The sequence below is a fragment of the Podarcis muralis genome, chromosome 8, assembly GCF_964188315.1.
Source record: "Podarcis muralis chromosome 8, rPodMur119.hap1.1, whole genome shotgun sequence".
NCBI classification, from domain to species: Eukaryota; Metazoa; Chordata; class Lepidosauria; order Squamata; family Lacertidae; genus Podarcis; species Podarcis muralis.
Window position 1 is genome coordinate 38408536 of NC_135662.1, and position 17753 is coordinate 38426288.

Consider the following 17753-nt stretch of genomic DNA (forward strand, 5'->3'; position numbering starts at 1 on the left):
TGTGGAGCTGAGCAACTCTGAGAGAGCTGCTGCGTCACTCAATCGCCCGCCCCCAACACACACAACTAGGGGACCTCCAGGTGTTTGGGACCCTGGCGTCTGTCAACTTCTACCCAACCCTCATTCCTTTTGCCAAGCCCTCAGGAGCACTCAGCCTTCTAGCACCGCCTTCGATCTTCCTTATTCTCCCATGTAGCGCTTTTTCCTATTGTGAAGGGGAGATCCACTTCAGGGCTCCCCCAGAATGCCCCATTGGGGGACTTCTGCTGGGTGGTGCTGAAGAGCCCACCAGAGGCACCTGGCCCACCCACGTGCTCTGAGGACAGAAAATGGAACTCTGTGCTACTTGGGTGCTGCTGGCTTCACTCTGAAGCTAGGAGGACAAGTGGGGGGGGGGGGACTTTTCTATCCTATCTAGCCCATTGCAAAGAGGAACTACACTGTTAAGTCTCCAGCCCTGAACTTAAGACATAGTGGGCACCTGCACCCAGGGGGTGCCACATGCTGGGGGAAGGCAGGCACATGTGCCAGAGGAGCGTTTACCTGGGAGTAAGCTTCCTTTTGCACAGTAGCACTTGCTCTTGAGTAAATATGCAGAAGGCAGCACTGTGAATATGTATAGGATTAAAATGATTTTGGATATGAGGTCCAAGCTATGCTTCTAGGCAGAAGAAATTTACTGGGTTACCATTCAGTACCTGCTCCATGGTGATAGTTACAACATCCTGGCACATTTGCTCACAGTATTGTGTGCCTGCTGCACGTCCCCTCCTTAATCAGCTGGACTCTACATATTGTTCTACCATCTATGTTGCAGAGAACTAGTGTTCACAGCCTCAGGCGAGACATGTGATGTAGATTGGCTGGTGTAGTTCTTGGGCAAGATAATTTGATTGTATTGCTAGTATCTCTAGAACAGGAGGAATATTTAACAGCTCACAACTGGTTTTTCTGGAATGAAGAGATGCTTCAAGTTTTTTTTTGAGGAGACTGCAGTTTGTGGTAGAAAGGGTTTCACATTGTTTTATTCTTTTTCTTTAAAAAAACCCAGGACATTATTAGTGTGAATAAATGCTACATACAACTATGACATATTCTACATGCCTTACGTATCTGATGGAAGAATGGATGTTTCTTGAATATCTCCCATATGTGATCATCTGTTCAGTAGTGCTGGTGTTTATCAACATCCTGTTATTTTTTACAATTCCTGCATGTGTGCTGCTTCTTTTTTACCTTTCTTCTTTGGTCATCTTCATCTATGAGAGGACACATAAACTAAAAGAAGCTTATTCCAGTAAAGCATGGGATGGTGCACGACTAATTATAACATTCATGTGGGATAGACTTGGAAGATATTTGAATGGTAAGCATGTTTCATCTTCATCTTCTGATTTGTATGTTGCCTTTCCCTAATTAAAACCTTGCTCAAGGCAACTTACAACATGAGAATATTTACCATAATTACAAACATAACCAAACTAGTTATCAACGTTTAGCACTGCTCAGCCCTTGCCACCAGGCAAGCGCTCATGTGCAGGGCAGGGGTGAGGTGAAGGAGGGTCAAGAGTATTGTCCGCGTTCTCTTGCAGCCAGGTGTTGCGTGCTGGGTGGGAAAGGGGCGCAGAGAGTGCCCTTCACCCTCTGCTCCCCAGACTTTGCCACCGCTGTGTTGGCACTCACACAATGGGCAGGGGCAGGGCATGGATAGTGTGTCATTTGAGGGTTCACAACCCCCCAAATTGTGGTCTCGGGGCAATGGCCCCCTTGGCACCTCACACTACACCACTGGAATCTACTATAGTTCAGTTACCCATTCAGAGTTACTTAATTTGAAATAACAACCCTTTTGCACTTTGCATTCCAAACAGGTTACGAACTACATGGCATAGAAAACCTACCAGATGGACCAGGCCTTATAATATTTTACCATGGAGCAATTCCTATAGATTATGGTTACTTTTTATCCAAACTTTTTCTTCTGAAGCGCCGAAGTTGCTATACAGTAGCTGATCGTTTTGTTTTCAAACTTCCAGGTAATGTTCTTTGTTAATTTAAAACTGATTTCAGGTAATGTGTGTAATACTAAAATATACCCCATTTCCCCCAAATGGTGTTAGGAAGCTTCAGCCTTTTGCAGCATCAGTTTCCTAGTGAGGAGCGGTTAATGGAGACACAGGTTAGTAGGTTGCTAACTACTAGACATCAAAAGTTTTCTCTGCTCGTTTCAGGAAGCATTGCCTAGTCCTCAGTGGTCATGAAAAAGCATCTTATATCATTAAAGAAGCGAACAGAGGGAGTTAGAATCTGCTGGATGAGGGCAATGGCCCATCTACTCCAGCATCCTGTTCTCACAGTGGCCAGTCAGGTGCCTAAGAGAAGATCCAAGCTTGTGCAGGATCACTCTCCCCACTTGTGATTTCCAGAAACTGGCAAGATTTTATCTATTATCAAAATGGCAAAATCTATAAATTTCTTTCTGCTTAGCATCAGAGGTAATGCTGTTTACACTGGCTAGATAAGTCCTTCATTAGATTAAGCAGTTTTAATGCCTAGCATTAAATATCTGAAGCACAAGATTCAGTGTTGTGAGTATAGGGGTTTAGCCTGCTTGATGCCTGAGTCCCTTCTAATTCCCGGGGTCCTAGATCCAGCAAGGGTTAAAATGAAGGATTCCATTGTTGACGAGCTTTTTGACAAGTTAATGGCCCTTAGTGTGGCAAGGGAAATTGCTCTATGCCAGAGAGCAAATTGGTGGGCCCTTGGCTAATGGAAAACAAGCCTTTAATGAAAGGTTCTATGCCAGGTCGCCAGGTCATGTGACTGAGTGGACTGGGCTTAAGATCCAGCCTAAGTTCCCCGCTCCCCATCCCACCACATCCTCAGAGCACCCTTTTTGGGGTGACTTTCAAAAGCCTTCGCTCAGTCAGTCTCAGTTCAGCCAGGATGAGCAAGTTATGCTGGCATGTCTTCAGCTGAGCCAGGTTTGGGGCTGTTTATTTGTTTATGTCTTCTTGTTTATATTTTATAGGTTTAAAAAACTTAAGTGCTGTAATGTGGCTTTTACCTGGTACACAGCAAGAGTGTGTAAATGTTCTAAAAAATGGTCATCTGCTGGCAATTTCACCAGGGGGAGTTCGAGAAGCACTATTTAGTGATAAATCATACAAACTTATATGGAAAAATCGGAAAGGGTTTGCTCAAGTGGCTATAGATGCCAAAGTGGTAAGTACTGTGCATATATGATTATACATTTGGACACTTCTGAATGCATATATGTTATCAAACAAAAGAAGAAGCTAAACAGCTAGAAGACATGGTTTTTTAACATTAAAATATTGTTAATCAATAATCTAAAATTATAATTTTCATGTGCATGGGATTCATTTAATATAACTAAGATCCATGCTGTAAAATGAAGTAATAGCGATCTACCAAACAATTATATTTAAACTGTTACCTGTGGTTATGCCTGTTATCTGCAGAGAAGATCCAAGGTGCCTAAGTATCACTCTGTAACTGATTGCAGGGAAATTCAGAGCTCGAGGCCACTGTCCTTCTAAAGCAACTTGATTATTAAGGGGATCAGGATTATTAAGGGGATCAGGTCCTTCCATTTGCATTAATTCTCATTTCTCGGTCTATAAGATCCACCTTGTGAAGATAAATCTCCAGTCTCTAAAATAATCTTTTGGGGAGTTCTCCCATCTAAATAACACATAAATTAATGATTGCTGTATGCAGGCACTACTATTGTGACCTCTGTTTTCTTCAGAACCAAAGGAAGACTACAAGGCACTAGTTAAATTTCAAACTTCAGCTCTGAATATCTTTATTGACTTGATTAAACCTTCTGAGTAAGTGATATGCTTTTTAGCAAGGCAACTTAAAATATTAGAACCTATGTACATTTTATAGTTAATATAGTACAGAGAAACTGTGGCCCTCCGGTTGTTTAGTTGAACTCTTAACTTCTACAAGCCCCACCCTGCGTGGTCAGAGGTCAGGGTGGATGGGAGTTGCAGACCATCAACATATGGAAGGCCACATCTTCCTGGTCCTACACACAGCTGTTCTGTACATTTCAGAGTTAAATAGTGGCACACTAGAAATTCAAATTAAATCCAGACAACATATGGAAAATTAAGCATCTTAAAGAAAAGTATATTTCTGCTTCAAGAAGTGCTTTGAGCAGTGAGAAATAACTGATTAAAACATACCCATTTGGAATACTGTAAAAAGGTATGGTATAATCCTGCAGAAGTCCAGCCGTTTGGAATCCCATTCCAGTGCAGGAGGGGGGGGGGAAATGGTAAAACATTTTAAATGAAAACAATGGGTCTTAATTGCATTTTATTGTCTTCTGCTCTTGAAAGTGCTTCACACAGGAAGTGCTAATAATGACTGAATTAGAAAATTACAACTACCCAATAGACAAAGATCATCATATTTTTAAAGGATATTTCCTGTATTTCCCTTCTCCCTCCTCGGGGAAAACCCCCCAAGAACCGCACACATGCTCCACACGGCTCTTTAAAGGGAGCACTGAGTAGAGCCTCCCGCCTGCATTCGCTCCATAAGACGCACACACATTTCCCCTTACTTTTTAGAAAGGGACAAGTGTGTCTTATAGAGCGAAAAATACGGTACAGTGGTACCTCGGGTTACATAGGCTTCAGGTTACAGACTCCGCTAACCCAGAAATATTACCTCGGGTTAAGAACTTTGCTTCAGGATGAGAACAGAGATCGAGCTTCCGGGGGCGTGGCAGCTGCAGGAAGCCCCATAAGCTAAAGTGGTGCTTCAGGTCAAGAATAGTTTCAGGTTAAGAATGGACCTCCGGAACGAATTAAGTACTTAACCTGAGGTACCACTGTATTTATAAACAGCAAAGATCCCCTGTGCTGCAAACAGAACAATCTGACAATCCAAAAGCAATACAATAGGCTAATAATATTATTACAACACTTTTATATCACTACTGAATTGTATCTTAATTTACAATCAGATAGCATACAATATATACATAGTGACACCAACTAATGTAAGTTAAGAAAATGTCCCAAAGTAAGGGATTTTTTGGCTTGTATAACAGCACAAAGAATCACTCAAGCTTGAGGCAACATGCCTTCCAAGGTAAGTGTAAAGTCAGGCAAAGTACAACATATGCAGTGTTCTGCAGGGAATTTGTTGAAGGATGTTGGTGCTCCAAAAACAGCAGTCAGATTGTCACATATCTATGACAAATGACAAATGGTTACATACAATGTCTACCTTAGGAACACGCATTACCTGACCAAAAGAGCCCAGGCTCCCCACCCACATGAAGAGGGCGGGAGATCATTCCTGCTCCTTTATCTAGTTTAGCAAAGCAAGTTTCATGTGATTAGCAAGTTTCGCAACCTCTTGGCCAACCTTTGCAGAACGAGGGAACTTGCAACATGCCATATCATGTCTTTGAGCCTCAATGTGCAGTTTATAGAAGCTTTAGAAGGGGAAGAAGAATAAAAAAGAGAAGGGAAAGTAGAACTTTTGGTGTGGAAAGTAAAACAAGACTCTGAAAAGGGTCAATAAGTTGAGCTTAAATCCTGACAAGACAGAAGCACTGTGGGTGAGCCATTCCTGTGTTTGGGAGAGAGACTGGTTGTGTTTTGGATAGGGTTGCAGTTCTGCTGTATATTCTGGGGGGTACTTCAAGATCCAGCTAGGGTAGGAGTGATTTTTATCCACTTCTGTTGGTCTGTGACGGTTCCTGAATTGGGATAGCTTGATTTCCTCCGCATTGTGTTTTTTTGCATAGCGCACACGCATGCACACATTATTATTCACAATATATTGCCAGGTCAAATATTATGAAACCAATATAATGATATGGACTTCAAACAGGTTTGGGACGATAGGTCACACAGCCCTAGTACCAAGGTATCTTCAATGGCTTACTATCATCATATGAAGCCCTAAACAACACGGGATCGGTTTACTTTAAAGATCACCTTATTTCTTATACCACAGCCAACCTTTGCAATCAGTCACTGAGGTACATGTGACCATGTCACTACCTTGCACAAGGAATTATGCATTTAAATTAGTGGCACAAGGGTTATGGAACTCTATCAAATGAAATCAAGCTAACATTGTCTGTAATGAGTTTTAGGTGAGTATATTTCAAGAAATGAGAATTCCAGTTGCTGATTTGGCCAGGTATCTAGTTAGAGAATCCTCGTCAGGATCCTCTAGTGCAGAGGTTTTCAACCTTTTTGAGTCCACGGCTCCCTTGACTAACTACATTCTTTCTGTGGCACCCCTGCGGGGCCCAGGAGCCCAGTTATGTCACCCCTTGCCTACAGAGCTGGCAGCCTCTGACCCTTTTCAAACACCCTCCCTTGTGGAGTGTTCCCTCAGCCTCCTCTCCACTCTTCTTGGAAGTCCTCTGGCCAGCTACTGCTACTCCCCTGGTCTTTGAGCTGCCCCTCCCTGCCACAAAGAGAGGTGCCACCTCGTACTGCCCCACAGGGGCCTGGGACTTGTCTGTCCATTCCCAACAGCAAGGGCTGGTGGACTGGCTGGCTGGGCTCCCTCATCCACTTGCATGCTTACTCCAAGGCCGCCTCAGCTCCTAGCAATCAGCACCCCCTGACCAGCCCCAGAGGCACACCATTTGCCTGTGCAGCCAGGGCTGCTGCAACAAACAGCTGTGCAAGCCTTGGGGAGGCAGAGATGCAAGAGGGCATCAGAGGAGGGAGAGAAGGAAAGAGGGACAGAGAGGACCGTCTCACCTGTGGCACCCCGACCCCCATTCAAGGCAACCTAGGGTACCATGCCACCCTGGTTGAAAACCACTGATCTAGTGAAAAGAGAAACAGCTAATACAATGTGAACCTGAGACAAATAGAGCATGAGAGCAATAGCATTCCTCTGTTGGCCTTAGCATCAGGAATTTAAAGGTAGACTTTCTCAGAACAAGGAAACTTGATCTATCTATCTGGGCTGATAGGGGTCTTAGATGGAGGTTTGGCTGGAGGTTTGGCTTGGATGGAGGTTTAGAAAGATATTTTGGAGCCAAGGTAGACTGTAAGAGTGGTTTTCCAGCTGGGTGGGAACTTACAGAATTCCTTTCTGGTAGCATCAGCTACCTGTGTGTGTATTTATTCTCAAGATAAAGACTGAACTTTAAAGATGCTAACATAAGCTATCATCTTTTATCTCCTCCCTTAGCCCATCATTCCAATGCATACACAAAATGTTCGGGAAGGATTTAGGATCTTTGGACGAACAAGTAAGGCATGCAGATATTTAGCTTGTACTTTTAAAATGTTGTGTTCTCCAGCCTGCAGCTCAGTGCCTGCTTCAAAAGACTTGCATAGCACTTCCTTACACATGAAAATAAATCCTGTTCATTAAACAGAGTGGGGAAGCTTTTGCTAAAGAGTTTGTTGGAGCAGCAAGCTCACATGCATGCTAGGAGCTTCATGGTGGGTACTAATGTAGACTTCTTGTTTTAACTTAAAATCTTTATAAACTATTCCTTCTCCTTAAGTACTGGGAGGGGGGCAGTCATCACATCTTGGCTATGGGCAGAGTCAATTGGTCAGGATAACACAGGCAGGGCTAGGAAGCTTTTCCAACCAGCCCTGGACCTCACTGTTGAGCTCACCAGAAGAAGATAACAGCCAGTGTTTTCTATTCGCTTCCCTTTAATTCGAAGGTGTTCAGTGCAGAAACATTCTTCTCAGGAAAGAGAATAAGCAGAATATACTGCATGGCTCCACCACTTTCTCCTCACAGCTGAGAAAGGTGTTTTCTTGGGGCACAAGCCAAGTGCTCAAGTGGCTTTCTGCCTCCTTCTGCCAGCCCACACTTGCAGGGAACAAGCCAGCCTCAATACAAAGTGGCCAGTAGGTTCTCTTTCCCTCCTTTGTCCCAAGTAGGGAATGAATGAACCGCTGAGTAAGGGAGCCAGCTGGTTGGCCATCTTCTGCATTACCTCAGCAGCCACAAAATCCTCATCTCATAGCACCTAGCACCCATGGATGCACAGAGAGCAGAGGAAATTTGTGGGTAATTCCCTTAAAAAGTTGGGAGGGCGCTCTCTTGTTTTACACCTTTATTTTTAAACTAAAAACTATGAAAAGTAACAAAGTTGGCTTCTGCCTGCTTTACCTCATTACCTGAAAGAGGCAGAGCCCAAACACTTTGGAGAAAGATAGCTCATTCTCTCTCCTTCTGAAAAAGCAAATTCCCTTTTACCTTATGTGATATGGGACTGGAATGTGGCAAGAGCTAAATAGTAGTACTGCTATTGATCTCAGCGGAATATAGCTTTGTATAGTTTAGTATCAATTAAAGCTCTAGCTAAAACCTTTATAGCAGGGGTCAGAAAACCTTTTCTGCAGGGGGCTTGTCCCCTGTCCCTCTGACCTTGTGGGGGGCTGGACTATATTTTGAAAAATAATAATGAATGAATTCCTATGCCCCACAAATAACCCAGAGATGCATTTTAAATAAAAGGACACATTCTACTCATATAAAAACACACTGATTCCCAGACCGTCTGCCAGTTGGATTTAGGTGATTGGGCCGGATCCCGCCCCCGGGCCTTAGTTTGCCTGCCCATGCTTTATAGCTTTTTGAGCTTAAACATACATGATTTGAATGTACAAAAGTATTAAAGATGTGTATAAACCTGTGCCTTTGGAATAGGATTGATAAGATTCAGATTAAAAATGAATGTACGTATGGATATCCCAAAAACACTGAATTCAGAAAATGGTATCAGGCATGCAGAACCCTTCACATATGTACAGTGCTGCATATTTACCAACAGATGATGTTTTCATTTCTGAAGAGCTACTTTCTTGATCTGCAATGGAAGCTGTAAACCTTAATTAGAAGTCTTTCTGGGTGCAGGCACAGCAGTGAATTCAAATCCACAAGGACTCCCTCAGTAACTTCCAACAGGATGCTTTTGTGTGCTCGTTGAAGTAAACAGCAAAACCCTTGTAATCAGAGTACATCAATATATGTATCCCAGCAGTGAAGCAATGGACTGATCCTAGTGAAAAGAATTTTTAGATTAAAAAAAATGATTTTCCTTATTTTTTTTCTCCAACATAAAGGGCACTCACATTTTTTTAACAGAAAGAAAACTGATATCTTGCTTGTTTCTTTTTTGCCCTCTGAATTTTAAAAAGGATTCACTAAGTGGTGTTTTGAATCTCTTCGGGTGCCTTTTCTTCCTCCATATGGTGGATTTCCAGTCAAATTTCGTACATATATTGGTAAACCCATTCCATATGATCCAAATATAACAGCTCCAGAGTTAGCAACAAAGGTATGTTTTCTGCTAAACCAATATAAAACACCAGCAATACTGTTTCATTATAAATGTGCACTCAAAATATTCCTATTTAAGAGAAATGAGTTGTTAGCTTTAATAGCTGGTAATACATTTACTGGGACATGGGTGGCGCTGTGGGTAAAACCTCAGTGCCTAGGACTTGCCAATCGTATGGTCGGCGGTTCGAATCCCCATGGTAGGGTGAGCTCCCGTCTTTCGGTCCCAGCTCCTGCCCACCTAGCAGTTCGAAAGCACCCCTAAGTACAAGTAGATAAATAGGTACCGCTTTATAGCGGGAAGGTAAACGGCGTTTCTGTGTGCTGCGCTGGTGCTGGCTCGCCAGAGCAGCTTCGTCACGCTGGCCACGTGACCCGGAAGTGTCTCCGGACAGCGCTGGCCCCCGGCCTCTTAAGTGAGATGGGCGCACAACCCTAGAGTCTGTCAAGACTGGCCCGTATGGGCAGGGGTACCTTTACCTTTAATACATTTACTAAGCCCTCTATTAAAACAGTTTGAAAAGAGAAAGCGTTTTTCTAAAAACATGTAGGCTGCAATGCAGTATTGTCACCTTTAGAACTATATTGCTAAGCCATTTGGAGGTTAGAACATTATTAAACATAGGCTCAAGTCCTAGAATTCTAGTTTTATTTGTACATGACTATTGTAGCCTTTTATTTGTTTGAAAATAATATCTATATTTGTCTGAACAGAGAGAATCTGTCACCAGGTTTATGTCAGGAGTGGGTAGAAAATTGAAACTGACCATGATCTGTCACCTGGGCATCTAGTACCTAGTGCTGGTTGCTATGATTTTCTTGCAAGGAAAGTTGGTCTGATCAAGCAAGGCATTTATTTTGTTCTTGATGAACAGTGTGTGTGTGTGTGTGTGTGTGTGTGTGTGTGTGTGTATGTGTGTGTATGGTGACTTGACAAAGATTAGGTTGACCCTCATTTTTAGCTCCTGAGTATGCATACGTTATTTGCAAATCAAAATGTGTTGAACTTTCAAATACTAATTGATTAGAGAAACTTGAGATGGTGTTTTTTAAATAAATAAAAAAAGATAGTGTTATTGTTTTACATAGCATTAGTTCAATGTGGCTTATTCTACTCAGTTCCTATGACACTGGACAGTATATGATACAATATTGATGTTCATGTTTAATAGCCTGTAATAAGGTTATCAGTTAGGCATGTTACTTGACTACAATTGCCATAATCTCTACTCACTGGCTAAACTGGCTGGTGCTGAGAGTTGCAAACTGGCTGGTGCTAAGAGTTGCAACTTCTGGAGGGCATTGGATTCCCCTGAATTAGGGTGAGGCCAGATCTTAGTCGTCATCCCCATGAGCTGAAGGAGTTCAAATGAGGGATCATTGTTTGTATATAGATTTGTAGACTTCATATGCATTTCACTATAATTTTTCAGGTGGATTAATTTACATGCCCATGGAGCTGTAGTAGTAAGATGCATAACTTCCCCCTCTTTTCTTAATTTTCAGAGCAAGGCAGCACTCCAGGCATTAATTCAAAGACACCAGCAAATTCCTGGAAACATCTATGATGCTTTAATGGAAAGATTTCACACAAAAAAGAAAAAACCCTGAAATGAATTATTAGTAAATTTCAGCAGTTTTTTCTCTAATCAAATATATAAACTTTGTCTCAAATAACTTCAGCAATTCCTCCACATTAACATTGAGTATAAATGATCTGCAAAAGGACGTTATGTACTGAAAACAGAGATGATTTATGTACTTTTGTAACCCAATAAAATATTTAATAAAAATATTTTTTGGGGAAAAAATCAGTCTGTGTCCACACGAAGTCTCTCTTCTGTGACCATATATCAAAATAATATTTCATAGTTCTTTTCTTGTTATGATTTCATTAATGTGCACCCAGTTCCATATCTTCCATTTCCTATTGTGTTTACTGTGGTTTTCCATCCTGATTTTTTTAAAGCCCTTCCATTTACACTTCTTCCATTCTTTTTCCACAAAAATTGCCAGTCTTGAGGTAACACCTGGCCAGAGTTTTAGACTTAAATATATAAAATTTTGTATTTTCATGATTCAGTTATCCATTTTTCATTTCCATGAAAGGGTTTGTGTACCTAGGGTTTGTGAGGATGTGTGTTCTAAAGAAGTGTGTGTGTGTGTGTGTGTGTGTGTGTGTGTGCGCGCGCGCGCGCGCAAGAATGTCATTTTATGCCTTATGCTTTTAAAAGCAACCCTTAGCAGGAGGGATATGTGTGGAGGGGTGGGTTTGCAAGTCTAAAAAACATGAGCCCTGATGGATTAAAAAAATGAAGCCCTTCTAGTACAGGATCCTTTATTCACAGATGCCCAGGGGAAGCCAGCATGCAGATGAGATGCATGTGTATATAAAGCTGTCTTAAGAGAATACTGAGGCCATGGCCAGAGTTAGACATGCTGGGTAGGAGGCACGGTACCTGTGCTTTTGAGTGTGAGCTTATTGGTTGCCAGCCATGGTGGTTGCCACCAATCAAATCACCTGACATGCAACAGCCCAAATGCTATTGCATATTGGCAGTGGCAGGAGGGAGCCTGGATGCTTCTCTGGCTTGCACCCGAGCAGGAGAAGTACTGGGGCTCCCTATATCTGGGGGTGGGGTGGGGTTGGAGCCCTTTAACAGAGCCCCCACCCTGCGGACTAGTGCAAACCATTGGCAGGGTGGGGGGTTCACTAAAACTGCTAGTTTAAGGCACGGGCAGCTGTGTTCTCCTCAGCTGAGCAGTTTAAAGAAGTGGAGGGAGAAACAAGCTGTATCAGTGCCTCGCCGATGCAGCTTGTTTCTCACTCTGCAGTAGTATGGGGGCAGAGTGTGGTGGCAGCTTCACGCAGCGGTATATCACTGGTGAAACTGCCGCTGCTCCTTAGTCCCTCTGGTACCAGTGCCACTGGAGGGAGTCAAGTACGTTGGAGGTTTCACACATGATATATTGCCGAGTAAAGCCGCGATCATGGTCTGCTCCCATGCCGGTCCTGGGCAATGCATCAATACATTGCTCAGGCCTATGTCATGCAAAAGGCAGCCTGTGTGGATGTTTTTTCTTGTTTTCTGTGGAAAGCTATGTAGATACATTTTGGGGTGGGAGGAAACAGATATACGGCAGAATCCTAATAAATTCAAAAGTTGGTTCTTATCGGGTAATCAACAATGATAAAAACCTCACTCCAAATAAGTACTGTATTTGACTAATTACAGTGGTGCCTCACAAGACGAAAATAATCCATTCCGTGAGTCTCTTCGTCTAGCGGTTTTTCCGTCTTGCGAAGCAACCCTATTAGCGGCTTAGCGCTATTAGCGGTTTAGCAGCTATTAAAGGCTTAGCGGCTAAAAGGCTATTAGCGCCTTAGCGGCTTAGAGAAAGGGGGGGAAAGCGAAAAAAATTGCAAGACTTGCAAGACGTTTTCGTCTTGCGAAGCAAGCCCATAGGGAAATTCGTCTTGCGAAGCAACTCAAAAACGGAAAACCCTTTCGTCTAGCGGGTTTTTCGTCTTGCGAGACATTCGTCTTGCGGGGCACCACTGTAATCTCTTTAAGACAGTGATGAAACCTGGGCACAGAAGGATTAAATAAGTTGCTGTTGTTACTACTACTACTACCACCAACATTACAAAATTCCAGCTGTTTTCTACACAATCTTCACCAATACTTTTTCAAGCCCTGACCAGGCCTTCACCTATGTCTTGAAGGTGCAAGATCCCTCAGCCAGCAGAACCACATGCTACAAAGTTTTGCTAAAATGTATCATCTCAGATTAAGTAGGAAATAGCATGTTTGAATACTCATATAAATAGCCTTCTGCATATAGAACACTGGCAAGTTAGGGACACAATTGTTTGTTTGTTTATTCAGTTGTAGTGGAGCAATGGAGACAAGTTTTTCCTACTGTCTGGGCAAAAAAAATTCCTTCCAGTAGCACCTTAAAGACCAACTAAGTTAGTTCTTGGTATGAGCTTTCGTGTGCATGCACACTTCTTCAGATACACGAAGTGTGCATGCACACGAAAGCTCATACCAAGAACTAACTTAGTTGGTCTTTAAGGTGCTACTGGAAGGAATTTTTTTTTGTTTTGACTATGGCAGACCAACACGGCTACCTATCTGCTACTGTCTGGGGATAGGCATTTTGTGGTAATATCACAAATTTTATGGTCTGCTTTTTAGTATACCTAAAATCCTTTGCTTATTAGGGGCCACCCCACATTTTCTTCAAAAAATTGCTTTGCACAGGTAACTACTATAGAGTTATCAAAATTTTCAAAAGTAGGGGGTCCGTGGCTTGGCTTTTGAAAAATAGGAGGTCCTCAGTAATTAGCTAGTTGGGAACCACTGCACTGAACTGTAGCAGTTCAAAGCTGAACATCTAGCCAGAGGCAGATTTAGGGGAACACAACTGGTTCATGAAGCCTCAAGGGCACCACAGTGGGCACCACAGCTATGAAGTACAGTAACTGGGAAGTAAGAGGCACGGGGAGGTGGATTTTGGCTTTGCACAAGGCGCCGCTTGAATCTGAGATCCCCATGGTATGCCACTGATCTAGACCCAGAATGTAACAATACTGTACTTGAGGAACAAGCATTTCCTAATCCTTAATTCTCCTCCTATGGGAGATCGTGATTCAGCATGGCCCCAACTTGTTTGTTCTAATAACAATCCAGGATGTTCATGATTGTCCAAATACACCTATGCAAAATAAACACACTGACTTCATACATCATACCCAGTGCCAGATTTACGTATAAGCTAAACAAGCTATAGCTTAGGGCCCCACTCTCTTGGGGGCCCCCAAAAAATTTGAAGGGAAAAAAACCTTGGATGTACATTTCCAAAATATAAGATAAAAAACAAATAAAATAAAACCTACATACAGTTAGAGCTTAATAATTATTTCACTATTAATATACTTCTTCTTAATTGTATTTCACTATTAATATGCTTCTTCTTAATTGTATTTCAGTTCAACAATTACTTTGATAAAATACATATTTTGTTATGTGCAAATGGCTTTAGATATCTGTTAGGTCCATAAATTACCATATAGCATACATTCAACACAATAAACAGTGACAATTTGTTGTTGACAATGGACAGCTGGACATATAAAGGGCCCCATTACCTTCAGTAGCTTAGGGCCTCATCAAACCTAAATCCAGCCCTAGTCATACAAACTGACTTCAATTTACCTCTTTTCCTATGTTGCAGTTATCTCCATGTAGGCACAGAATCAGTGGCCCTAAGTGACAGATGTCCTGCAAAAAGCTATACATAGAACTCTGTTCATCTGCTTCATCTAATGTTCTGGGGGTATTCCTAACACCACCACCACTGCCTTTCTGTTAATTTCAGGGAGAAGAGAGGAGGGATAATTCTATTGCACAGATAGAATGCCTGAAAGAGCACAGTACTGTATTGAATTCCACCCTCTATCTTTTCATTAGATGGAGCAGATAAATCACCACAAGGTGGAGTTCTAAGTACAGCTTTGTTTCCAGAAGGCCAGTGAAGAAACAGACGTGTGAGGACCACTGTGTGGCAAACTTGCTACATGGAAAACAGTCTATATAAGAAGTAGTTTGCAAAATGCGTAATGTGCACAAGCCTTGCTGTGAGTACACAGTGCAAAATGCATGCATGTATGATTGTTGCATCTAACAATGTACAATGGGATGAGTGTTCAGACCCCTGGGCTCTCACTTGTGGGGTGCCTCAGGGTTCTGTCCTCTCCCCCATGCTTTTTAATATCTATATGAAGCCGCTGGGAGAGATCATCAGGGGGTTTGGGCTGGGTGTTCATCAGTATGCAGATGACACCCAGCTCTACCTCTCCTTTAAATCAGAACCAGTGAAGGCGGTGAAGGTCCTGTGTGACTGCCTGGAGGCAGTCGGAGGATGGATGGCGACTAACAGATTGAGGTTGAATCCTGACAAGAAAGAAGTACTGTTTTGGGGGGACAGGGGGCGGGCGGGTGTGGGGGATTCCCTGGTCCTGAATGGGGTAACTGTGCCCCTGAAGGACCAGGTGCACAGCCTGGGAGTCATTTTGGACTCACAGCTGTGCATGGAGGCGCAGGTTAATTCTGTGTCCAGGGCAGCAGTCTACCAGCTCCACCCTAAGACCCTACCTGCCCGCGGACTGTCTCGCCAGAGTGGTGCATGCTCTAGTTATCTCCCGCTTGGACTACTGCAACGCGCTCTACGTGGGGCTACCTTTGGAGGTGACCCGGAAACTGCAATTAATCCAGAATGCGGCAGTCAGACTGGTGACTGGGAGTGGCCGCCGGGACCACATAACACCGGTTCTGAGAGATCTGCATTGGCTCCCAGTACGTTTCCGAGCACAATTCAAAGTGTTGGTGCTGACCTTTAAAGCCCTAAACGGCCTCGGTCCTGTATACCTGAAGGAGCGTCTCCACCCCCATAGTTCAGCCCGGACACTGAGATCCAGCGCCAAGGGCCTTCTGGCGGTTCCCTAATTGCAAGAAGTGAGGTTACAAGGAACCAGACAGAGGGCCTTCTCGATAGTGGCGCCCGCCCTGTGGAACACCCTCCCTTCAGATGTGAAGTAAATAAGCAGCTATCCTATCTTTAAAAGACATCTGAAGGCAGCCCTGTTCAGGGAAGTTTTTAATATTTAACGCTGTACTGTTTTTAACACTTGGTTGGGAGCCACCCAGAGTGGCTGGGGAAACTCAGCCAGATGAATTCAGGTATAAATATGTCTACAAACATAACATGAAGGCTGGCAACATTAACCCCCCTGTGTAGGAAACCCTTGCAGATGACTGCAGTGCCTGGAGAGAAGGAGACAGCCAAGTCATGTATTCACAGCTGTGACCAGAGGAGAAATTACTACTGAGAGGAACGCAGATAGAATAAATGCTATGGTGCATCTGTAACAGCAAAGCAAGACACCTTCATCTTCCCCAGCTGCAATAAAACATATCTCTCCTACAGCCACAGCAGGTACTATATATCTCCAACAGTTTGACTTTACCCCTGAAGACACACTCTTTCCCTGTCTCTCGAGACAGACTGGTGCCAACAATAGTCTTAAAAGGTAAAGGTAAAGTACCCCTGACAGTTAAGTCCAGTCACAGACGACTCTGGGGTTGTGGCACTCATCTTGCTTTACAAGCAGAGGGAGCCGACATTTGTCTGCAGACAATTTTTCTGGGTCATGTGGCCAGCATGATTAAGCCACTTCTGGTGCAACGGATCACCAAAACCAGAGCAGTGCATGGAAATGCCGTTTACCTTCCCACCAGAGCAGTACCCATTTATCTACTTGCACTTTTTGGCGTGCTTTCGAACTGCTAGGTTGGCAGGAGCTGGGACCGAGCTACAGGAGCTCACCCCGTAGCGGGGATTCGAACTGCTGACCTTCCGATCAGCAAGCCCAAGAGGCTCAGTGGTTTAGACCACAGCACCATAGTCTTACCTGAATTCAATTTCATTTGGTTTGCTACAATCCACTCTTCAACTTTGTCCAGACACTAAGCAATTTACAATACTGATAAATCAGAAAATAAATATTTGAGAGCGACAAATTAATTCCAACCCCTGCTGAATGCCATCTAAAGGGGGCTGGAATGGGTAAAAGTGTCCCTCTGACAGTTGAGAGCAAGGATATTACATCTGCAGGCATTGATCTCTTGGTGGCAGTAGAGGCCAAGACAATGCGTTCCATGGGTGTGCTGCGGTCAGATCCAAACCCTTCTCAGATGTTCAGGTTCCTTACTTTTTAAGAATTTTAAGCAAATATTTTTAGGAACCATCCTTTTTTGGAATTGTGGTTTTAAATTGTTTTCCGTGCTTTGCATTTTTAAAGTGCCCTGGAACTTTAAAGATCCATCGCATCCTGGTCACTGTCTCTTCGAGCTTCTGCCGTCGGGATGGAGATACAGGACGATGAAGACAAAAACGAGCCGTCTTAAGAACAGCTTCTTCTCCAGAGCGATCTCGGCCCTGAATGGGAAGCCTGGACTTTGAAAATCATCTAATCTTCCTTGCTGTACTATACTGCAGTGTTTCCCAACCTTTTTTGGGCAAAGGCACACTTCTTTCATGAAAAAAATCTCGAGGCACACCACCATTAGAAAATGTTAAAAAATTTAACTCTGTGCCTATATTGACTTTATAAAAAGTACAGTGGTGCCTCGCAAGACGAAATTAATTCGTTCCGCAAGTCTCTTCGTCTTGCGAGTTTTTCGTCTTGCGATGCACGGTTTCCCATAGGAATGCATTGAAAATCAATTAATGCGTTCCTAGGGAAACCGCCTTCAGACCAGGTCCGGGGACAGTCTGTCCCCCGACCTCTTCTGAAGGCTGGGGGGGGGGGGCAAGGGCTTTTCTTCCCACTGCCAGCCTTCAGAAGGCTGTTC

At 43.3% G+C, this 17753-nt stretch overlaps 2 protein-coding genes across 3 annotated transcripts in view; one reads left to right on the forward strand and one right to left on the reverse strand.

Moving 5' to 3' along the window:
• XKR4 (XK related 4) overlaps positions 1-17753 on the reverse strand; it is a 354573-nt gene that overhangs the window by 179321 nt on the left and 157499 nt on the right. The gene's annotated exons all lie outside the window — the stretch shown is intronic.
• Positions 139-11144, forward strand: LOC114600603 (DGAT1/2-independent enzyme synthesizing storage lipids-like). 2 transcript variants are annotated; one of them, XM_028736944.2, is made up of 6 exons: positions 139-1366; positions 1872-2036; positions 3032-3225; positions 7216-7276; positions 9192-9331; positions 10840-11144. In XM_028736944.2, exons 1-6 carry the CDS (start codon positions 1072-1074, stop codon positions 10942-10944), a joined length of 960 nt encoding a protein of 319 aa, XP_028592777.2. In that variant the 5' UTR covers positions 139-1071; the 3' UTR covers positions 10945-11144. The 2 variants fall into 2 exon arrangements, with proteins under 2 accessions (XP_028592777.2, XP_028592778.2); XM_028736945.2 differs by lacking the exon at positions 9192-9331.

What these genes read in the sequence shown, in the direction of transcription:
- LOC114600603 (XM_028736944.2), top strand. Translation starts at nt 1,072, where the DNA reads ATGCTACATACAACTATGACATATTCTACATGCCTTACGTATCTGATG. An exon ending in TAGGATCTTTGGACGAACAA is followed by an intron (nt 7,277 to 9,191) that starts GTAAGGCATGCA and finishes AATTTTAAAAAG; the next exon opens with GATTCACTAAGTGGTGTTTT. An exon ending in CTCCAGAGTTAGCAACAAAG is followed by an intron (nt 9,332 to 10,839) that starts GTATGTTTTCTG and finishes CTTAATTTTCAG; the next exon opens with AGCAAGGCAGCACTCCAGGC.